Source organism: Amphiprion ocellaris, chromosome 7 (assembly GCF_022539595.1).
Source record: "Amphiprion ocellaris isolate individual 3 ecotype Okinawa chromosome 7, ASM2253959v1, whole genome shotgun sequence".
Classification (NCBI taxonomy): Eukaryota; Metazoa; Chordata; class Actinopteri; family Pomacentridae; genus Amphiprion; species Amphiprion ocellaris.
In genome coordinates, this window is record NC_072772.1 from 10,209,889 (window position 1) to 10,234,244 (window position 24,356).

The following is a 24,356-nucleotide window of genomic DNA, read 5'->3' on the forward strand; positions in this document are numbered from 1 at the left end:
AAAATGACCATTTGCAGTATCTTTGACCCTGTTTAACAGAAGCAGAAACACTAAAGAAACTGTATCATGAGTTTGTACCTGCTGCATTAAAATCAGATTTGATCCAAAATTTCTCTGTTCTTTTCTCTATTGTTGAAGCAGGAAATGCTGAATAAACAAAGACAATCACATCTTTTAAACTAACTTTACTTGTATGTTGGAAGAATTCTGAATGTAATCCAGACAGTTGGGAAGGTTTAGCTTTAGTTTGCTGCAGCAATGTGTGCCGTAATAATTGGTTTGTGCTGCCACTTTGTATATTGACTAGCAAACATTTTACATTCTAACTGATGTCAATGTTTCTGTTTGTCAAACATCAAAATCACATTTGGTTAGTTTCAATAACAGCTCCATTAGAGACAGAACCGGATTAGTTAGTTTAGATAGCAGATTGGAGCCCAAAGGCAGGTTGAGTTGGTGCCATCAAACAGTCAGTGTTGTTTGACAAAGAAAACGGACTGAAGAACAGTACATTTAATCAAGATATAATAAATAGAAAATCTCTTTATTCTAGATTTTGCCTTGTTCTTAAACAAGAAGACAATCCTGAAAATAGACATACAATTTAAAATGTACATGTATTTTAAAAATTTCAAATTACAATTGCAGTTTGTGAGAATATGGTTGCTTCAATTGCAACATATAAAGATGTTCATAATTTCCTAGTATTTCCAGTTATGTAGCATCGGAGTTACTAACTTAGTTTTAATTTAGATTTCCACAAGCATTCTCCTTACTTTCTATCAGGAACTTTACACTGTGAAGATATTTGAAAATACTGAAATTGCCAAAGCCCATATAAAAGTTTGACATATGACATACTGCATAATACCTTTAAACATTATAAATAAATTGAAAAAAACAACTGTCACTAAAAATACTGGTTTGAGGTGTAGCGTAGGTTTTCTTTGTATAAGATTTGCTAAACAAATATGAACAGGGTCAAACAACAAAATGAAAACAAAGACTGCATCAAGTATTCATTACCTGTCCATTTTTTTTGTTTCATTCCTTTTCTCTTTTGAGAGAAAACTGCCTCCAATTATGATCAGATGATCTCACAGACCAATGAATTATTCAGTTCATTTCCTGGCTTTGTCAAATAATGTGTGGCACATATAGACCTAACAACAACCAATCTGTAGAGAGCTGAAGTCCTGTCCCCACTTAGTTTCTAGTTTCCTCATCAAATGTTTACAAATCTGAAAGACATTCATGAATTTTCTGTGCACACTCTGAAGTAAATGAATCCACATTAGTGTAAGGGGCAGTGAAATGAACTAATTGTGATTTTAATCAAAATAAAACAGCTCCAGGGGCTAGCATTCCTACAGTTTGGCTTAAAGTACAGGAGCTATAGTTTTTTGGATGCCAACAAAACAAATCTTTTATCACAGTAAAGATGCCAAACCAGATGCCCATTTATTTTGGCACTGATAGAACAAAAGTGAATCCTGAGGTGGCGCTGTATGAATTTGGCTCTGTAACTTAGTATTTTTGCTTTGGAGAGTTTGTAGCCTTGCTGTCTGAAGTCAAATAAATGTTACAGGAAGTCTGCCTGACACTAAACTAGCCCTTGGTTATTGCCAATGATTTCACCGTGTGGCTCCGCTTACTTCTTGCATGTTTGTATAGAAGCTCTTTGTCTCATCCCTGAGTGACCGTTCAGTCCTGGTCTACTGCTGAAAGACAAATTCCATCTTGTGTTATATCCTTGTTGTGCTTGTGGTCGAGTTTGAGTTGAACCTTATTCGCACATCAGACTCCTGCGTGAGAAAACAAATTTACTCCACAGAGGGGTGCATCGGGACAAAGATAAGACAGTGACTTGAGAAAAACAGAGTGCCATGAGTGGAGACCCCCAACAGGGAGGTGGTATCTTCAGTTTTTCGCACATGAAGATTGGATCAGATGCTGCAGTCGATGGAGGTCGGGTCGATCTGTGGGGAGCAACAGGCCTCATGCTGCATGTCAAGTTTTTGCCCGCTGAGCTGTTTGAGACCACGGACAGAGATGCCCATAAAATATAAATACAGTCTGAGTATTTGAGTTAAATGACATCTCACTGATTCATAGACGTGAACAATATTTCAAGTAGCCAAGATCAGCCAAAGATATTCAGAAATTTACTTCGACTACAGATATTATGTCCCAAAACGAATGAAAATCCATCCATCCCAAACTAGTTGTTTTTCACTGAGGTTACCCTTGAAGTATAGAACCAGCTGGGATGACTGATCAGCAGAACGACTCCTTGTTGAATTCGAATGTGGTTCCAGAGGATCGTGCTGAGTTACACAGTCTGTGCAGAGTCCTGGAGATGCCCTTCGGTCCACAACAGAAAACCCCGACTCGCTTACTGAAACCGCAGAGAGAGAGAGAGACAGATAGTAACACTGTGGGATGTCAGCAGTGAATACTTTTAACAACAATGAACCAATACTCCTTGGATACTCACTGTTTATTGCTCTTCCCAATCTCATCTAGAAGTAACTTCCACTTGGGTCGACCAACCAGCAGTCTCGACGAGAGCGGTCGGTACTTCTCCTCAGACATGCTCTGATGAAAAAAAAAAAATCGTTAAAAAATTAAAAAAAACAACAGTAAGCAGGTTTAAACTGATAATTCAGTGTTTACCACTCTGGCAATGTGTGGAACTTGTGCCAGTGAAAGTAGCATTAGATGCATGTAGCAGCAGCAAGTCGGCTGTGCAGCTGTGCATAAACATCACACAGAGTGCAAAAGACAATGTTTTTGCTGTTAGTTGACAGAGGCGCCCACACAGACCCTAAAACGTTACTGGGATATGAAGTTCAGTTTGTTGATTCCCGCTGTTTGCAGGAGTCTTGTCTCTGAGTTTATTAAATATCTGCAGTGTCAGAAAGCAGCAGGATGAAAATATAAATCTCCAAAGTTTGAAAAGTGTGCACATTTACGTACAGATTAACACAGTGGTAAGTTTTTTAATCACTTCTGTTCATAAATTATCTTTGACATGGAGACAGGAGCAATCAGAATCTAACGGTAAATGACACTGTGTACTTTCCTTCCTCTGAGGGAACTGTAGTGACCTGATTGTGTATGGATGCGTAATGGAACATGACCTCTCTGATCATTAAAAATAACCACTAAAATGTGGCACCATGTAGCTGAGTAACAATGAAAATGCATTTTATTGTCCCATAAGATGCGACAGTTTAATCAAATATAACACTTAAAAGGAATTTTCAGCACTGAAAACATAAATAAACTATCCATGTTAGACCTCATGGTGACTTTTTTCAGAAAAAATACTCTGCAGTATCTCTTCTCCTGTGATGTTTGTAAGAGCGGTCACCCACATAATCAAAATGTTAACAAAAGCTGTAGTTAGTTTAGTTTACATCTACGCAGATCAGACAATTAGTAACAAAATCCTTGAAGTCCTGTATGTTTTTCTATACTACAATAGATACAATGGAGTATAATGGAATTCCTGGTCCCAACAGGTTCTCCATCTTCCCCTCGCTCAACTTCTGTTGCTGTCTCCTGCAAACGTACAGACTGTTCTCTCTAAAGTCAGCTATGTTTCATCTTGTGCAAATCACTCTTGCTCCAGAGTTTGCTATTGTGGAATGATCCATTGGCATACGGTGGACAGACAGACACAGAGAGTCGGCCTGGGAAGCTACAACAATAATGAGTTGAATGAGTTGTTTGTGTCACAGACAAAGAATAACACAGATATATAGGATTGAATAATTTTTTTTTGAAGATTAGAAAAAAGGCTTTCAGTATTCAGATCCACAAGCAACCATAATCTAACAGTAAACACTGGATGCAATATAATTTCCTAACAAAAATTACAATATTTTGTCTCATATTTGACATTTCCATTTATTAATATTTAAGCAAAGTCTGTTCTAAATGATAATTTTATGTATTGTGTACACAGCAGATTTTTACAGATACAAAAAAGGCAAGAGTTCAAAGTTTTAGCCATATAACCCAGAGCAAAGCTGTTTCCACAAGACATGCGTACACAAGACAATGCTTCATGTTGCTGTCTTTTTGCCGTCACAAATTCTGTCAGTTTTTATCATTGAGCAACTGTGACCTAGAAGGAGGTCATCTGAGCTGATATGACTGAAGAGCTTTCTGTCAGCGAGGCGACGGCAACACCTGTTATCGGATTTCATGCCTTTATCTGAGCATGTTTCATGAAGCATAAGATCAAAAAAGCTGGCTGTCTGTGCAACACAAAAACCCTCTATTTGTTCAGCTTCCTCTGATGTGCCTCTGGTTTATAAAAGCCACGTGGTACTATGGTTCCTTGGAAAGTTGCTCAATCAGGGATCCAGGACACTGCTTTGAAAAAGTGCTGTTCTCCCCGTCGGGGAATTGAACCCCGGTCTCCCGCGTGACAGGCGGGGATACTCACCACTATACTAACGAGGAGCTGAGCCTGTAAGATCACATGACCAGCAACATAGTGACACAGGCCATTATTGGCCATATATAAGCCACTCTGAAAACATGGAGTAAGTTATTGTGGAGTAAGTATAATATAAACGAGCTTGAGCCATCAGAGGGACACACATCCACTCATCGTGCACTACAGACTGCAATCGACATATATGATACGGTTTCATCTCTTATTCAGGTGCTTCTTCAGTATAGAACAAGTCCAGTTGCTTTTTAATAAAGCTCCTAAAATTTATACAGATCATGTACAAGACAACGGTCAGACAAAACTTCATGTCAGAGTGTTCACAAGTTCCACCTCAGTTCTGTTTCAACGAGCAGCTCTGACCTAAAAGGAGGTCATGTACACTGACTGATACGGGTCAAGAACCCTTTGTCAACTCGATTTAAGGCAGCACCTAATGCTGTTAGCACATTTCATGCCTTTATCTGAGGCAAACTCAATAAAGCTGCTTGTCTGTTGAGTGCAAAAGCCTCCAAAATCAGGAACATTAAACATAAACATGGTTAAAAAACAAGTTCCACTAAGTGTTGAGTTAAGTTGAGTAATACTTGAGCTCCCTTTCACACGCCTCTGATGTATAACAGTCATGTGGTATCATGGTTCCTTGTAAAGTTGCTCAATCAGGGATCCAGGACACAGCTTCTAAAAAGCACCACTCTCCCCGTCGGGGAATTGAACCCCGGTCTCCCGCGTGACAGGCGGGGATACTCACCACTATACTAACGAGGAGCTGAGCGCATAACATCACATTACCGACAACATAGTGACACAGGCCTTTATTAGCCTTGGGGAAAAGCCACTCTAAAAAAATGAAATACGTTATTCAATTAACATTTAAATTTTTTCATTCTGAATGACTCCACTATAAACGATCATCTACGCTGACTCATACGGGTCAAGAACCCTTTGTCAACTAGATTTAAGGCAGCAGTTCATGCTCCTATCACATTTCATGCCTTTACCTGATGCAAACTCAATAAAGCTGGTTCTCTGTAGTGCAAAAGCCTCCCAAATCAGGGACATTAAACATAAACACGGTTAAAAAAGAAGTTCCACTAAGTGTTGAGTTAAGTTCACTAATACTTGAGCTTTGAGCTTCCTTTCACAGGCCTCTGATTTACAACAGACATGTGGTTTCATGGCTCCTTGTAAAGTTGTTCAACCAGTGAACAGCTTCAAAAGGTACAAACCTCCCCGTCGGGGAATCGAACCCCGGTCTCCCGCGTGACAGGCGGGGATACTCACCACTATACTAACGAGGAGACAAAACTGCATGGTCACATGACTGTAGACATAGTGACTCAATGCACTGTTTTGTTTTCATAAAGAACCTGAACAACGTAGGTGTGGAAATAATTATGAGAACACCTTTGATTTTCTTTCCAAAGTCCATACAACAGGCTTTAACACTGACTCTAGTAATAGTACAGTAGTACAGGAGTATGATTAAATAATTAGAGTAAAAGACATGAAATCTTCTACACCCTGAAAGTGTAAAAATCCAAAATTCACACAAGATGATCAAAAATATTTTGAGTCACCATTATTTTGCGCATAAGCTGTAAATGTAACGCCAACAGATAATCCAAACTAAATTATCACTCAACAACGCCTAAAACAAGAGAAATGCAAGATGACAAGCAGAAAACAAGATCATCAGACATCAGCAAAACAGCTCTAATAATTATTTCCAAACCTGTATAAGTAAACAAAAGTTGATTTTCCATTTGAATCCACATGTAGGTCTGACATTTTGTCTAAAAACTGTAATCATTATTAGCAATTACTTACACTAGCATTAGTTAAGTAGCACAACATTACAATTTATTTATTACCTGATGCTGGACAACATAACATGGAATTTACAAATCTGGATCATTCGGAATTTTTGGAACGACTGGGTTCCAGGGTAAGTTAGTATTTCTATCAACATAATGTGTTTTTACTCCGAATAACAGCAAGAATGTTAACAGAGCAACAAACAGACAGGATTTAGTGGTAGGCTTTAGACAGTGTGTGTTTCTCTGTAACATACTGCCCTCTAGTGAGAAATGTTTCTAAAAGTCAAACAATAGATCAATGAGGAAATGAATGGGCACCATGAACTACAATGAAGTTAAAAGATTAAGAGTTTTAAGTAGTTTGAGTTTTAGACCATCGGAGTGAGGTAACACCCCTTTGAAGGGCTGTTTGAGGTTTGATTTGAGGGTTAAGGCCAGAGGTAAGTTAAGGTTGAGGTTGGGTTTTTGTTGCATTTGTGGTCACAATATCTATGTCGGTTCTGAGCAGCTCTGACCTAGAAGGACGGTCATCTGCGCTGATCAATACAGGTCAACAGCTTTTGTCAACAAGCTTTAAGGCAACACCCCATAGTGCTATCGGATTTCATGCCTTTAACTAAGCCTGTCTCATGGAGCAAAATCAATAAAGCGTTGGAGGGTACAAAAGCTAGAATCCTCCCAAGTCAGGAGCATGAAATATAAACAGATGAGGAGGCTCTAGTAGGTCATGAACATACTTCACTAGTACTTTAACTTCCTTCCATTCCACTGGCTTTTAGATTTACAACAGACGTGTGGTTTCACGGCTCTTTGTAAAGTTCAACCAGTGAACAGCTTCAAAAGGTGTAAACCTCCCCGTCGGGGAATCGAACCCCGGTCTCCCGCGTGACAGGCGGGGATACTCACCACTATACTAACGAGGAGCTGTTGAAAAAAAATGAAAAGGAGACAGCACAAAAAAAATACACAGCTTGTGTCAGACTTACCTGCAGGCCATCTGTCTGACTGATGTAAAGTTTCAGGTTAAAGTAGTCCGGTCTATTCTCCTGCCAAAGCTAAATGACAAACACAAACATGGAAAGTTGTGTCCGTCATGTTTAGAACAAAATGCAGCATTTACTTCCTGAATTTCTTGGACGTAGCTGAGGTTAATCTACAAACAGCCACAAGATGGTGATAAACCCCACAATCCTGACACTGAGTTTCCTCATGTCCATGACCTTTAATGTTGCTCATTTTATTTGTACTATTGTAAAATCTACTCTCTTATACACAACATATACACAACCACAGAAACAAATCAATGACAGTAAACCTTGAGTTGGAGTGAATCAGAGGTTGATATTTTCACTTAATGAGTGCTTTATTTTTTCCACAACCTTTACTGTGACCTGACTTTAAAAGCACAGGTGCCAACATAACAGCTCCCCAGCTCATCTGCAGTCTTTTATGCTTTTAACCTCTGACCTTCCTCAGCCACTTAAAACCCGGAAAACTTACGCTGACCTGAGTGAAAGCAAACAAACAAAGTTTCTGGCCCAAATGACCTATGCCAACTGGATTCACAATACTGGCAAAGTAAATATTTGAAAGTGAATCTTCTGTCCTGTCGCTGACATTCAAGCAATGGAAAACACAGGATTCTGGCCAAACAATTACCAAACTCAGGCTATAGACTAAAGCTGAAATCTCGTGTGTTTTGATTGATGTAACATGACGGCAGAAACATCCAGACTTTGTTCTTACCTTGTGATGCAGAGCACACAGCAGCTCTGCAAACCAGTAGAAGGACTGGAGCTCCCTGCAGACCCACACAAAGTACAACCTCTGTAACCTGAAACCCGTCCAGCCATCACTTGGTGTTCACCAGGGAGGGAGAAGGAAGGAAAGGTGCACATAAATAGTTGCTTAAATTGATCATCATTTGGGTGAATATGGTATTTTTTTTAACAACTCACAGCAGAGCGTGCAACACACATGCGAACGGAGTGACTCCTATTCCGCCAGCAACGCAAAGACTGACATCGTAGTTGAATACTTCCTCTGATGGACTTCCAAAAGGACCGTCAACGTAAAGCCTGAATATACAACGTGGACAAAAATACAGAAGAAGTCCAAGAGACTGAACAAATACACACACGTTTAATTATATTTCACTCCTTGGGTCAAACACACATAATGGAGATAAACATCCTGCATTTGAAATCCCACAGTCTGAATGCAGCTTGTGAGTCAACAGATAGACAGACAGCGATCCCCCAAACACACACACACCCGTCATCCCCACAGCAGCTGCTCAAACACTTGTGTCATCAAAAACACACACACACACATGCAAAGAAATGCATCTTTCTCATACACCCACAAACTAAACACACAGATACCAAATTACCAAACATTTCTCTGCATGAAGGTAGCAATACGGAAATACTGCACATGAAACTAAAAACTGGGCAGAGGAAATGGTAGTTAATGCTGTGGCAGCCTTAACACACCCCAACACCCACCAAAGAGACGAAAGAGACTTGGCTCGGCTTTACTGTCACATAATCACAAGCACTGGGCTCCATAACACGTCTTAGAAACTTTTATTAATGGCCAAAAACATGGTGTCAAAATGTAAAATAGTAGTTTGAAGTTAAGGTTATTGGAGAGTCTGTTTTTCTCTAATCGTCCTATTAGCATTGGGGTCTGAAAAGTGAGGTTGAAGTGCTTAAATCTGCATTCCTGCGAACAGACAGCAGGGGGCGACTCCTCTGATTGCAAGTAGAGGTCACATTGCATAAAAGTCTCAGACAAAAACACCCAATTTCTCACTGGATTTCTTACCTCATTTTCCTAATGAGTTTGTGGTTTCAGGCGCTAGTTTCAAGAGTTTTTCTTAATAGCTTGGTGTTTATTTTGTAAAAGAATGATCACACGTGGAGTAAAATTGCTGACAATAAAGTATGGGGGTCCTCGGTTTACAAAGTACCGTCGTTATGTCGGAACTGGTTACATGGAACCAGTTCAGCGGCAAGCAGAGCGGACGAATGCGTCGTCTCGCGGTGCTATAAAACGACTTTGTTTACATTCACCGGTTGTACGCCACCTTGGATTGTGCTACATTCGCTAACTTTTTGCCCTTCATTATGGCTCCCAAGTGTAAGTCAGACCCTTCTGATGGCAGTGCTTCGAAAAAAAAGGAAAGCCATCTCCATGGAAGTGAAATTAGATATAATAAAATGCTCGGAACAGGGCAAAACACTGATGAGCATCGGCCGGTTGCTTGACCTAAATCGCACGACACACAAAGGGACATTATGAGATCAAGTTGTAAAAACAGTGCAATATATTCTGTTGCTCTGTTATTCTGTTGTTGTATTCATATTATGTTCTGTTATCTTCTTGTAATATCACTCATACATGCATGAAAGTCATTGGTATTCATGAGTTTTCCGAAGAACTGATTGATATCGTGATGCATGTAATGGCCTTGTTTATAGTTTCGTCAGAGTTCCAACTGAGAGCGAAAATCGACTTATGTCAGGCCGTAGGAAACGATGTCCGACATAAGTTGAGGACACCCTGTATGTTTTATGGCAGAGCTACCTTGTGATTGACGGGTTGCTTCTGTATCTGTACACGGTGTCCGTGGCTTCTCAGTCAGATCCGCCTCTCACTCAGTATATTTCACTTTCATATAGCTTGGTTAGTAGATGTCACTGTTTTTTTGTCTTTATGCTAACATACAATCAAAATGTAACAATACTGCTAATAATGCATATTTTCCAAATTGTCCAACTTTTCTCGTTCACTGGAAAAAAAAACTGTACCTGTACCTATACGGCAACTGTCTTAAAGTGCAAATATTTAATATACACAAACACAAAATGTCGATATGAGTGTACAGCATTTTCAAGAGTTTATTAATGTGCAGTATTTGTCAGCAACAATAACTTAAAAAATAAATAGATTTTGACGAATTATTGTGATTTATAGGCTTAGATTTGCTTTAGATTGATCAGCTGAAGGACTGAAAATCCCTTCTGTTTTTACAACTTATGTCTGATAAATGGTGCAACATACCTTTTAAACCCGGTGGTGGGTTTTGGGGTTCAGACGTTTAATATTATCCCATCTGTCCCTCCTGTATTATCATTCATTATCTGTACCATTTATTGTCGTGTATAAAACCCCACAATAATAGTCGTCCATTATCATAATTGAGTGAACAGAATATGCATGTACACTAGTTGAAGTACAGAAGTAAACAGAGTTGTATTTGAACTCTTCTGACCATAAGTGGGCACTGTGCTACACCTCAGTTCATTCAACATGGTTGAGGGGTGTTGAGGGTTTTGATGTGTTTTTTTTTTTTTCACTTTAGTTTACTGTCACAAAACTAACTCTGTTTCCCTTGCAGGCCACATCTAACTCACCATCTCTGCCTGACACTGAGCAGGAAGAGCACAGCGTCAGAGGTCAGGAGGTCAAAACCTCTGACCCCTCTGCGATTCAGAGCCTTCATGAGAAATCATGTTAGCCACATCACTCACACAGTCACACAGAAACCTACTTGGGGTATATCCTCTGTTGGAACATGGGAAGGACCTCCAAGTCTATCTTTGGAGGAGGAAGTAACAGTTGTGTGAACCGTTCTGAGGAAAGAAGAGGAGAGGATCTGTATTTATACAGTACTAAGATAAATATGTGTAAAAAAATAACGCAAATATAATGAGTGCACAAATATCATTACCTTACATAGACATGTGTCTTTTCTATACATTTTAATTCAAAGCTCTCTTTCCTTACAGCATGTTTTCATGGTAGATTAAGGGGCCAACATAAACAAACCGATTTCCCTTCCTGTGTTCTGAAAGCATGTGTGTGTAGATATGTACAGTAGCATGTGAAAATGAGTGCACATGTTCTTGCATTTGTTGAAGGGCTCCCAAAGGACACAGCTTCCTCTAACAGGGACTCCCCATTGAGTCAGCTGCAGTCCTTGTCTCTGACATAGTCTGTACATATGTCTGAGCATTTACGCCCTTAAATCATCAAGTTTTGAAAGTCAGAAACAGAAAAAAAAAGTCTTCTGATCACAGTTTTGCAGCTCTTTAGCTTAACAGAAATCCTACAAACTCTATAATGTTAATAAATAATGTACTGCCTTTGAGTGTGCATTCATGGCAAATACAGTTTTTCAGCAAGACAATAAACTCGTGAGAACAATGCTGGCCTCAAGGTAAAGGAGTCTCACACACACACACACACACGCACACGCACGCACACACATACGCACACGCACACAGAAACATTCACACACATAAAAATGTAGTTTTTAGGAAATGTTTGCTCCCCAGAGAGAAGTGAGAATAAAGAGAAGGACAAAACTAAATCAGCTCCATCCTGTCAACTCTGATAGAGCAAAGAAAGGCTGTGTGTCTTTTTATTTTATCTGTGTGTTCCTGCGTGTGTGTGTGTGTGTGTTCCTGCATGTGAGTGTGTGTGTGTGTGTTCCTGCATGTGTGTGTGTGTGTGTGTGTGTGTGTGTGTGTGTGTGTGTGTGTGTGTGTGTGCGTGCGTGTGTGTGCGTGCGTGTGTTTGAACCCACCCGTCCAGTCTCCCACGACTCGCAGATGGATGCCAAAGGTTTCCTTGTTCTCTGTGGGACACTGTGAGGAGTTAAAGAGCAGACAGTTAGTCACAATGAAACAAGTAAACACACATTCAATCTAACACAAGAGAACCAGGCCTGCACACAAACACACAATCCAGAGCACAAATACAGTACATGGCTACAACTCTTTTCATTAAATTTAACAATGCACGCACACACACACACAGACACACACACACACACACACACACACACACACACACACACTCGTGGACGCATACACAGAGCCTTCCAGTTGGCAGACAGCGTTACTAGCCTCAGGGGTCTGTCTGCTCTCTGTCAGTGTGATTCTCTGCCCTCCTCCTCAAAGCTCCATAACACACCAGGCACAGGCATGCACAATGTAATTGTGTGTCTCTGTGTGAGTGAGTCAGTGTGTGTGCGAGTCCATCTCTATATGCTGTGTAAGCAGAAAGTTATTCCTTTATGTTGTGCTTTTGTCTCATGAAATCTGAACTAAATCCGAAAACATCAATCAACAATGTGAAACATGATATTACTGGACGACCTAGCTGTCAGTCAACTGACAGGAAGCAATAGAGGGGGTGGCACGTTGAGTGGAAGCCAGGAGAAAGAAAGTTTAAGAACTTGTAAAAACACATGTCGGTGTGTGTGCTTGTCGATATTCACGTGTCTGTGTGTTTGCATTGTGTCATGAGGGAGGAATTTGTTGGAGCAGGTTACATAAAAGTCTTACCGTTGTTAGAGTGAAGGGATGGTTCTCAAATGAAGAGACACCTGGACAGTTAAGAACAATATACTGAGACAAAGAGAAAGACAGGACGCAATGGAAAGACGGAAAGAAGGGGGAAGAAACGGGGGATTAGAAAAAGAAACAACAGCAATAGTGAGTAACAGCAGTGGATTTCTCCTTCTGTCTAAAAACATCAAGCATAAACAGAGTTAAACAAACTGAGATGTAACAAAAGTGAAAAGTCCTGCAATAAAGACACGTCCTCTCACCTGTCCGGGTCGAGCTTTGAAGTTCTTCTTCAGCATGCGCAACTCGATGACATCGCAAGGATGCCTGACGACTGTCACTATGGTAACGGGGTCACTGCTCCGGATGTAGCGGTAGAAACGCTCCACACAGTAGAGACAGAGAGGACCGGACACCCAAAGCCACGTCTGAACACACACATAGAGACCACATGCAATAGAAACTACACTTTTAGCACTTGGAATTGAAAGTAGTTTGTAACATTAGTTTGATGTCATGTTTGTTTCCTGGTAGCAAAGCCAGTGTTCATGGATCTCAGGAGTTATTGTGGTGAAACTACAGTATCATACCTAATAGCCAATACATAAACATGCATGTGCGGATGTGAATGGCAGAGAAGCCTTAGCAGAAGTATGTCTGCTCACAGTCTGGATGAATCTTATCTTCTGAAGTGAAGGAGCAATGTTTTGTGTGCTGTACAGAGCAGCACAAAGCCACTACATGAAATATTCTTTCAGAATCACCATCATGATGTGCAATGTGAAGTAAAGCAAACTAGCTCAAACACACGATGCTACAACTTTGTGGCTTGATACAGAAAGAAAATTCATTCTCATTTACCATGACTAATCTACAAGATAAAGATTTTTTTTCTCTTTAAACAGAACACAGAGCTTGCTGCCATGCGGGCTTCACATGTGCCCAGCAACATGAGCAAGGAAAAGGAGAGAAATGCCAGAAAAGGACTTTTACTTCGTTAAGACTTGTCTCTGCAAAATGAAACTTCAGTTGTGTGGAAATGTTTCAACTACAGAAACTATGATGTTGAACAAAAACAGGTACTCTGTCAGCAGTGTCTCGCCATTGCTGTTATTGTCTCTATATTGGACTAATTTCTTTGGCCATTTATTGGGCACCAAAAAGCTCTGAATGACGAGTGTGAACCCAGACCTGAATGCCATCCAAAGCAAAAAAATAAATAAAAATGTTCTGCCACTATGTAAGAAAGGTTCCAAACTGCAAAGCAAAATCACTGAAATGATAACTTTAGCGACCAAAGAGGGTTTTAAAAACATAGTCTGGTCATTTGAGATGTGATATCCCAGAGCTGTTTGAAAAATGCACAAGTATAAACAAAGCCGTCACGAGTGGAATATTATGGTGCTACAACAGACTTGTGGTTCAGCCAGACAACAGAGCGCTACATAAGTTTATCGCCTACTTTATTCATGAAGACTTTGTACTGGAAAGTTTGCAAACGACACATGCTCATACAATTAAGAACATTGCAACAGTAATGAGAGGAGCTTTGGCTGCTTGGGGACTTGATGTCACGGTGAACACGATGAAGACCCTGAACAAGTGGTCAAATCACCAAAATACTTCTGCAAACATGCAAGAGCCACATGGAAAGTTTGCTGCATTTACGCGGACAAGAAACTCTTTATTTACTGAGATGTGGAAATTGGCATAATGGATAAATGGAAATCAACAAAGGTCACTAATATAGTATTATTCCAAATACAGCAGCAGAATATGTACTGTATTTGGACAGTGCAAAGGAGCTTGTATAGGGAGCTTTAGGAATCTGTATCACTTTTTGCCCAACAGGTCTTTCTAATTCAACCAGCTTGTTCCCCATTATATTAGAATAACAGAAGGGGCTCTGACTCGCATCCAGCCAAAGGGAGTGTGGTCATGAGAATACTAAATCCATCACAGTGTGTGGTATTTCTGCTTCATTCTGTTGGCACTTACCTGTAGTAGACTAATTGCTCACAGCTTCAGTAAAGCCTGGGGAGCACAATCGGGTTTAAGGGGGATTTTATGGAACCAGCTCGCTCCTTAACGACCATGTGCAAACACATAATGACACACGCAGGTAGAAACACACAAACACAGGCCTTGAAAGAGGATGCGGCCTCTCCCTAACAGCACTACACCTCTAATAAACGGGACCAACTCCCTCCAACACTTCCAAAACGCTCGGCACACGTGTGCAGCACTCGCCCTAAAGGCACACGTACATAAATTCCACATCGCAGTCAAAGGAACATTCCACTCAAACACATGCATAGATGCAGTGCAGAATAAAAGTGTCCCGGCCACACAGACACACACAGACCTGGGGGTAATGTGGCTGGAAGTGAGCATCCTCTCTGCATCGGCCCTCCTCATCCTCACGCTGCTCCAGATCTTCGCCCTGCTGCTCTGTGCTGCTCTGATTGGCTCGGAGGCAGCCGGGGGGGTGGGCTTCAATGTTGGTCTGATACTTTAGAGCACCACTGATTTAAAAGACAACAATGAAGGTGATGTTGAGAGACTCTTTCATAAACACTGAGATGTGGATGCAGATTGTAAACACACCTCCACGTACATTCAGTGACCTTTCTTTCACCACAACATTCAGACTGAATAGGTATAGCTGGAGGCTGGGGGTTGATAAATCTCATCCACACAATCAAACAGCGCAGCGACAAGACGGGCATGGACAGGCTGATTGGCACTGAAGAAAGCATTCCCACATGCTTATTTCCCCATGAAAAAGCTTCTTTGTCAGAACAAGAAATTAATTATTATTTCTGTTGAATCAATAACGTCAGAACATTCTTTGAACGTCAACAAAACCCCCATTGTTTCACGATGTGGTGTAAAAACATACAGTTCTGTCAGCGAGCTTTAAGCTGCAGATACAAAGTTAGAGATGTCTCCAAGTGCCAGCTGCTGTCTCAAACATTTGCTGACATTTTAAGGGAGGCAATCTATTATCTCTTCCGCTGGAGGAGATGGAGACAAACTGTACGAACAGAGCAGAAAAATTCACAACTGACCCATGCAGAGTATAGACAAATACATTTTTAGTTGTACCTACCCGACCATGTGCACCATCAGGATGATGTAGAAAATGATGAAGAGGTTGTGTGTGTACCAGAAGATCTCATAGTTGGACACCCTGAAAGAAAATACAAAGTGACAACATGTTTGACTTTTCTAAGGAACTAATATTTCTAAGTCAGACTAAAGATGTTTTAAAAGAGACAAAATGACCAAAAATACATGTAGATGAGCAATGATTGGTGACATGATATACAGAAACAGGAGAATGACACAGGAGACAAAAAAGAGCAAAGACAACAAAAGAAGAAAGCGAGGTCAAAGTTGGTTCAGGACCAGACCAGCAGACTCCCAGCTCAAAACCTGAGTAAGCAGGACATCACAGGTCAGTATTAAAGGGGTCATTACACACAACAACCCCCCATAAACACATCATCAAACCCTGTAGTCTTCCTCTCTGAATGCAGCTTCTTTCATGACTGCTTTGTTCCATACAATGACACTGATCAGCATAATTTCATTTTAGATCAACAAAGATCGTTTTCTTAGCCCAATCATAATCCAGTTGTCTCCGAAAACAAATAGAGATCTGAAGCAAAGTTGACTGAAACTGCCCTCAGATTTGCTGACATCTTACATAATGAGTGCATTTTCTCACAGACCACTGTTGCACAAAACAACCTAACAGATTTAGCTGAAAGTTGCATTTCTGTTAAATCACAAAATACACATTTTTTCACAACTTGCAAGCAGGAAAGTCCAAATCTGCAACATTATCTTTACCTGGTCACAGCTGTGAATCGACAGGAGTGACGACAATAACTGTAACTACAGATAATGGAAAATCCAAAACAATTCCTAGGAAAGTGGAGGAAAACTTTTTTTTCTTTTTTGGAAAACCTGCCAAGTAAAATAAAAAACTTCAAAGAAAAGCAGTCATGAGTACGCAGTGTAAGTAGTGAAACTTGAACAATATAATTTAAATTTTCTTTCCTATTACTCTTTTTGTTTTTAACTGAGGAACATTTTATACATATTTGGTCACTTTCTGTGGTTTTTATGTTTTCTGCACATACTGACAACAGCTTGGCCTTTAGACGACTTTATAAACTTTACATTTCTTCTTGCGTAGACATATTAACTCAAAATGATAAGAACTAAGCACTTAGTGAGGGTTTTAAAGATAACAGAGCAGTGGTGCAAAGTATTGTAACTCACAGAAAGTTTCATAGAAATTTTGCTGTAAATATTTGTATTTTTCTTCTAGAAGGAGAAAATATCTATATCTATGCACTGTGTGCATTGTGTGCTGCTCTTTATTCAAACTGTTTTTTCGCTGCTGTTACACTGTAAAAATCCCCACTGCGGGATCAATAAAGGTTTAGTCTATCTATCTATCTATCTATCTATCTATCTATCTATCTATCTATCTATCTATCTATCTATCTATCTATCTATCTATCTATCTATCTATCTATCTATCTATCTATCTATCTATCTATCTATCTATCTATCTATCTATCCTTGTGAGCATTAATGTGTGCCCAGCCAATTTTGAATTTTTGGGGCCAATGCCAATATGAATTTTGACATAGTGGCCAATTTGATTCATATATGCATTTATATAAATTTCACAATATACTGAGAAGGAAAAATGATGCATTCATCATATATTATATCTCCTGCTATGTTTTTCACATACTAGTTGAAAGCTTGACTCCGCACCACTGTCTGCTCAGCTGTGATATGTACTCTGCTACATGTGCTGCAGATGGTTCTGGAACCATTGTAAACAATGGAGAACGGTGTGAAGACGCCATTTCAAAATTTGCATCTTTTTCTGCATTGTGTTCTGTACCGACAAAAAAATTAAATTCACATTGGCCAATAATGTCTGTCAGTCGATATATCAGTCTGGGTCTAGTGTAAATATCACTGGATCTCTGTGACTCATTGTGTGTGCAGCCGCCATCATCCCAGTACTCCAGCCACTTAGCCAAACTCTTATCTAAAGCTGTTAGCGGTCTGGAAAAGCCTCTTATCCTGTTCAATTACTAAAGACGGCGTGGAGAGCACACACAGACACACACATCCTTGTGTCTCACATATGCATAGCGGGTGACCCAGGATGACCCGAGTAATGACAGAGCTGAGATGTGCTCTCTAACAGGCCTCTGTTAGCGTGTCACCTCATTGTTGCCATTTTCCATTTCTTTCTCTCAGACACAAGATGAGTCAGGCAGAAAGACAAAAGCGAGACAGATATGAGGATGAGACACGTGTACAGAAGCACTAAAACCATGGTTGTATGAAGAGAGCTGAATGCCAACATCCAATATGGATTTCATTCATTCCAGTGAAAGTCGCTCATGCAGTCTACATGTCATGATGGTTTTCTCTCATATGCATGTCCCACAGACCACTGAAATGACTACACACATAAAAATTGCTTCTCCAGACTTTGGGACATTTTTGACACATTTGAAATCTCTGTGGTATATTAAAAAAAAAAAAAAGATGTCTGCAGTGTCGTTTCAGTGGTCTCACAGACATATCTTTCACTACAATTTTCTGTCTCTAAACTGTATCCATCTCAACTCTTAATACACCCATGAGACAAGTAAATGATGATTATGATGATGGGTAGTGGTTTGGTTTAGCCTACCGTATGCAGTAGGAGGAGGACGTGAACATCAGGAAGAGGATGAGAACCAGCAGCACACCAGTAATTCCTGGGACTAAAGAGAATCAGACAATTAGAGCGCGGGTAAATTTACTTTAAGGGCCACATGCATAGACTAATCTTCAGGGAGAAATGTCTGTTCATAGGTTTACAGTGATATTACCAAAAAATTATATCTAAAAGAATGAAACAAATCAACAGTATGCAAAAAAATACCTAATTTACTCACTAAAACCGTAAAAAATAAAAATATAGTTAAGGTGATAGAACGTTTTAGTAAGTCCTTCTTACTTGTGCTCAAAATGATCATCTTGGGATCCTTGGAAGAAAATAGAAACAAGAAAGAACTGTCAGTCATCTCCACTAATTGCCGTAAGGATTAATTTCAGTTACAGACCTCATAGAAGCCGCAGTATTTTCAAGAGAAAACTGTCTGCAGCCTTCATTCTAATGCAGCATTTCAGGTAGTGAGTAACCCCTTGAACCCCAGACAGAGGTGCTTTTGCGATTGTCAATTTTTTAGTCACTGTGGGCTCATCTTTCACTGCAATATAAAGTCCTGCACCTCTATGGAAAAAGTACAATGGCTAAACCTAGAGAGAACTCAAAAATACCCATTGTACAGCATGACACAGTTACAATGACATAAATAATTAAAAAAATAAAAAAAACAAAAGTTGAATTTCTTTGTTTAAAACCTGGAATCAACATGTACAACATTTTTCCAAGTGCCCACAGGTGTTACCAAAAGGGGAAAACAGTGACTCTGCATACTTCAGATATCGTTCTACTTTCATTTTAAATTTATTTCTGTACTTGTCTCATATCTGCTCTGTGAAAACACAGCCTGCAGTTCAACCCAGTCCCTACTGACTTCACTACTGTGCCAAAGGGTGAAGAGTCTGGTTAGAGTAAACTGTTTATTTTGTGGGGATTTTTTTTTTATTTGAAATTTTCAGAATGAAGTGTTTTTGATAAAATATCACATTTTTAAGCTTTGGTCAAGTTTTTCAAGTTTTCTTTACGGGTCCACAGGGTGAAGGTGAGCTAATCAAGGAGCAGAGTTTTGGGTTTGCTAAAAACCTCCACACTATGTCAGTGACACATAGTTGGCCATCTATGATTGAAGACATTTTTGAATGATGTGGACATTTTCCTCCCTCCTTCAAAGGGGTTAATACTTTCAGATTTAAGGGTTTAGTGTATATGCTTCACACTAAATGCTTTCCAGATGATCTAACAACAGCTGAAGCCCCCTGCCTTTACTTTTCCAACTTTAAAATGAGGCAACAGGTTTCATACAGTTCTGAAATGGCCAATCCAACAAGTCCAGCTTATGCAGTGACGGGACAGGTGTGCAATGGCAAAGTGCAGGATTGATCATTTTCTCAGAATGTCTCTTTTCTCATCTTTAAAGAATTACTTTTTCACTTTACATGTGTACACCATGTCTTTAGGACAATGTTCAGTATCCACTGTTACTATCATTTTTGCAGCTGATTTTGCCCCAACCCTGGTCTTGAGTATTTTCCCCCAACCCAAAATGTTGTAATTTGGAACACCTATGAACACTATTGCTTCCATCTGTTGTCAGAAAACCCATTTCAAGCACACCTTTGTCTGTACCATACCCCATTTTTGAAGTTAAAGTAAGATTCTGGGTTAGATTGTGATGGCTGAGGTTAGAGGCCAGCCAATGCATCATCTCAGGCCAGTATGAAAGCACAAAAGTGTATGTGTTTATGTCTCACCTCTCCTCTGTAGCGAGCCAAATTGAGAGCAGGAAAGTCATCCGAGTAGCTTACGCTGAAATTGACGACATTCACCAGGTGGGCTGAAACGTGCACAACTGGAGAGGAAGAGACAGTGTTACACAGTACTGATTTAAAACACACGTTTCTGTGCTCCAGCATGCAGGACTCCTCTGTTTCAGACGCACACACTTAATTATAAAGGCCAAAATAAGCTGCATGTGGACACTCAAACATTTCTTTGTCTATTCAGCAAAAAGTCAGCAAAACATCCTCCTGACTTACTGGCGCACACACAAACACACACACTTCTCCCTGACATCATAGGCCAACTACGCAGCCGCTCAACAGCTGATGGAATTAGAGGGCGTAATCATGAGACACAAGGGTCCTTTTTTCTCACCCACATCCTTTCCCACTCCCACTGCCTCCCCCACTTCATTCTCTCTCTCTCTCAGTCCGTCTGTCTCTCGCCCATTTCTGCTCCCTTTCTGTCTTCATTGTCATTTGTTATCTCAGAACATGAGAACGCTGCCCGAGGGACGACATGTGTATATGTGTGTTGTGCATGTGCACGTATGTGTGTAAGGGTTTAATATCGATGAGTGGAGAAGTGAGTGGTGATGATGAAAGAAGGGTTAAGCTTTCAGATGATGTAATAGTGAAGAACAGATGCCAGCTCTGGCAGGTCTTTTATTTCAGTCGCTGTATTGGCTCTATCGCTCTCAATGTTGGAGTATACATCCAAATGTCAATAAATCTCAACAACTGGTGGATTAAAGTTGCTTTCAGATTTTCACTGATCCTTTTGGTTTTAGGTGAAATGGTGTTGCAACTATTAGATTTCTATAAAACAGAGCTGGTAAACCAAAATGTGCAGAATGGGTGAACTGGTAACGTTTGGCGGAGGTTCCTGTCCCTGAGTTCTTCATCTACCACCTCCAAAAACATTTCTTGTGCCTCCCAGAGGATGTTGGAGACATTGAATATACATGAGTCTTATTCAAACCCTTCATGGCGCAGGTGGCTGTTGGGATCTGTGGTCAGAAGGTCATCAGTGTCTGTCACAGTAGCTACCTAAGAACCTGTTCGTGGACAACAGTGGTAAAGGACAAAGCTTTTCAGTCTTGGCTGGCCCAGGAGATTCCTGGGGCTGAGACGAGCTGCAACTGCAGAAGTTGCTGAAGCAAAAATTCAGGTGTGGGAGGAGTTTGGAGAAGCTATAAAGCACGTTTGGTTCAGGGTGGTTCTGGCAAATCATTCAACAACCCATAAAGAGAAAGTAGGGCTGTGTACAGTCAGGTTTGAGAACTGCTGACCGAGACAGAAGATATTTTGGAGTGGTAGAAAAAGAACTTGAAGGAGTTCTTAAACCTTGCCATCACATAATCTATGGAGAAGGCAAAGTCTGAGGACTTGAGGAAAGTCTCAGCGACGGCAGCAGCGTAGATGTTGTATCAGACTGTGAAGAGGAAGCTGAGGTGGAAAGGTGACACTCTGGATTCACCAGTCAGTCTTCCTTCCAACCTTAACCTATGATCATTAGCTCTGGGTAGCAGAGAAAAAAAATGATCATGGATACAACAACTCAGACATCCACAGGTAGCCTGGAGAAGAGTAGGTGCTCCTTAACGTCAAGTGGAGCAAGCTGAAGTGGTTTGGGCATTTGATGAAGATGCTTCCTGGGTGATTTATTTTGCAGGTTTTCCAAACATTCCTAACTGGGAAGAGACCCCAGACTAGACCTAGGACTTACTGGAGGGATTACATATCTCATCTGGCCTGGGAATGTGTTGGGACCACCAAGGAGGAGCTGGAAAATGTTTCTGGTGTGCGGGATGTCTGGAATGCCCTGTGTAGCCTGCTGTAACTGCGACTCGGGAGAAGTGGAAGAAAATGGAATGATTAATGGATTGACAACGATAACGAGGAAAAGGGTCATCGACTACATCGACTAATTAGTTGAACTGTTGTTTTAATGTCGGCCTGTTTTTCGCGGTGCGCAACAATCCTCAAACTGCGCTGGCCGTTTCTCAAGTATGGACTCGGTAGTACAGACTCCCGAGAATGGGAGAACGCATCGTTAACGTGCAATTGGAACATCAGCATACTTGATGACGTCACCACCTCGGCTCATCTATTCCGATTATCTATACTGAAAAACAACAAAGTGGAACCAGATATAATAACACAGCCCTGCATATTCCCGTTTTAATATAAAAACAGTTAATATATATATTCAGGTTTGTAAGATCGTTATAAATTTTTATTTAATGTTTTAGAGGCCTTGACTTATTGACAGCGGTAGTTTGTGATGCAGCTGAACTGTACCATTTCATACTCAGTTAGATCAGTGCATCCACAAAAACTTTTCAGAAACCCATTACTGAAAAAATATTAAACCTTGTTGAAGACACCACGTAATGCAGGGCTGTTTTATAGGTCTGTGTGTGTTTTGTTATCTCATACTCTCTGCTGCTCTTGATATGCTGTCAACAATGATTGATGAGACAACCACCACAAAATTGTATTTTGGACAAATATCTGCACACGCAGAGGACAAAAAACCTTTTTGTCCTCCACAGAGGGGCTTGACAGAAAAAGTTTGAAAGCCACTGGGTTAAGGTTAGGGTAAGTATTAAGCCACTTTAAAGAAATGTACAATATCTTCTGTGGCTTTTGAGGTACTTTGTCAACTGTGTTACGATCACTTTTCAGATTTTTAAGCTACATCTTTTATATACAGTCTATGAGCTTGACTAGTATGAAAGACACTTATGACTCTCCCACACAGATATTTTTTTTCTTATCTGAGCTCCCCCTTCTTCATGGAAGTACAATAAATCTACTCAAATTAGTTCCGACACTCTGCATGCTATTTGAAGAGCATCAAAAATTTAAACTGATTAACATTTTACTTCAAAGATCAGTGAACTAATTTGAATCTTTCTGACCAAATAAAAACCTTGACATAAGTGGAAAGCACTCTTCTACATCATGGCCACACTGGGTCTACTGTCCCAACGCTCATCTGCCACCATGGCCGTATTTTTAGTCAACAGATCGTCAGACCAAATCGACCTCTGTACAAGACTTGGATCTCAGCCAAATAGAAGTCCCAGAGCATGCGGTTTTAAGTGGCGGATGCTGACTTCACTTGCCGTTCACCTTGTTTCTTGAGACTTGGATGTTACTTTAAAATCACCGATACGAGCCAGAGAAAAAACTCCCAACATGACTGAGTAAGAGGAAGAAGCCTGTAAACCCAGCGGACACACAGCTGCTAGAGGCTCCCATGATGTCATAGAGGAAGAGACACGGAAGAATAACAACACACACAGACACAGTAAACAGTAAAAACACACACAACCAGCAAGAAGCCTATCACAGCTTGTACACCAGGAATGCTAAAGCAGTCTGGAATCATTTATCCACACTTCACATACACGTGGACACACATAGTGATACATGAATGAAAGGAGCTTAGGTGATAAGTGGCAGTTTTTACCAGAGAAGACGCAGATGGCAACGCCACATGCCACATGAAAGGTCTTGCTCTTGTCCAGCAGTCTGCGTGTCTTTCTGGATGACACCTGCATAAGAGTGCAGACAGTTGAATTAGATTTGTGGCAAGGACTCAAGCGAAACACATTGAAAATTCACGTTTACCAGTATCTCCTTATGTTTTTGCATCAAAATGTGACTAATTCACCTCAGCATGTTTCAGGAGTTATTTTCCAATATATGACTAGGTTGTTTAAACAAAACCTACACCCTGTTGTTTCTGATAAAAGAAAACCCACTGATCACGCACTTTGTCTCTCCATCCCTAAAATCCCTGCCCACCCATCTGATCCTTGCTTCCTTTATCCGTGTCTTTCTTACCGCATGAGTTCCTCGTACAAAGGTGAGCAGGGAGCGACACATGGGCAACAGCACCAAGCTGCAGTTCAGGTTCAGCACAGATGCAGACGCCCTGCTGATGCACAACCCCAGCTGGGAAAGAGACACACACACACACACACGGTTAGGCAGGTTGCCAAAATGGGGCCTTATTCAGCGGATGTAAAACAATAAGGGTCTGACGGATTAAGAAACACACTTTCGAGTTGCTCCTATTCCGATTTGGACTAGACAGTCATGGTCAACGGAGAACTTGAGGCATGACTTCTTCTCTGCTACACAGGCTTATTTAAA

General features: G+C 40.5%; 1 protein-coding gene and 4 non-coding genes across 5 annotated transcripts in view; all 5 read right to left on the reverse strand.

Annotated features, from left to right (window-relative positions):
• Positions 1–525: 525 nt before the first annotated feature.
• Positions 526–24,356, reverse strand: part of LOC111572658 (NADPH oxidase 4) — a 29,494-nt gene continuing 5,663 nt past the window's right edge. The window contains exons 3-18 of the mRNA XM_023276413.3: positions 24,045–24,155; positions 23,668–23,752; positions 20,160–20,257; positions 18,700–18,727; positions 18,391–18,463; positions 15,763–15,843; positions 15,016–15,175; positions 12,914–13,078; positions 12,648–12,710; positions 11,885–11,945; positions 10,847–10,928; positions 8,247–8,366; positions 8,035–8,143; positions 7,275–7,343; positions 2,498–2,598; positions 526–2,398 (exon numbers count right to left, since the gene is read on the reverse strand). Coding sequence (XP_023132181.2) covers positions 2,278–2,398; positions 2,498–2,598; positions 7,275–7,343; positions 8,035–8,143; positions 8,247–8,366; positions 10,847–10,928; positions 11,885–11,945; positions 12,648–12,710; positions 12,914–13,078; positions 15,016–15,175; positions 15,763–15,843; positions 18,391–18,463; positions 18,700–18,727; positions 20,160–20,257; positions 23,668–23,752; positions 24,045–24,155 — 1,527 coding nt within the window. The 3' untranslated portion in view covers positions 526–2,277. The remainder of the gene's footprint in view (positions 2,399–2,497; positions 2,599–7,274; positions 7,344–8,034; positions 8,144–8,246; positions 8,367–10,846; positions 10,929–11,884; positions 11,946–12,647; positions 12,711–12,913; positions 13,079–15,015; positions 15,176–15,762; positions 15,844–18,390; positions 18,464–18,699; positions 18,728–20,159; positions 20,258–23,667; positions 23,753–24,044; positions 24,156–24,356) is intronic.
• trnad-guc (transfer RNA aspartic acid (anticodon GUC)) lies at positions 4,405–4,476 on the reverse strand. The gene has a single exon. It is a non-coding gene; the product is annotated as a tRNA-Asp (tRNA).
• Positions 5,165–5,236, reverse strand: trnad-guc (transfer RNA aspartic acid (anticodon GUC)). Its single transcript has one exon. It is a non-coding gene; the product is annotated as a tRNA-Asp (tRNA).
• Positions 5,698–5,769, reverse strand: trnad-guc (transfer RNA aspartic acid (anticodon GUC)). Its single transcript has one exon. It is a non-coding gene; the product is annotated as a tRNA-Asp (tRNA).
• trnad-guc (transfer RNA aspartic acid (anticodon GUC)) lies at positions 7,140–7,211 on the reverse strand. The gene has a single exon. It is a non-coding gene; the product is annotated as a tRNA-Asp (tRNA).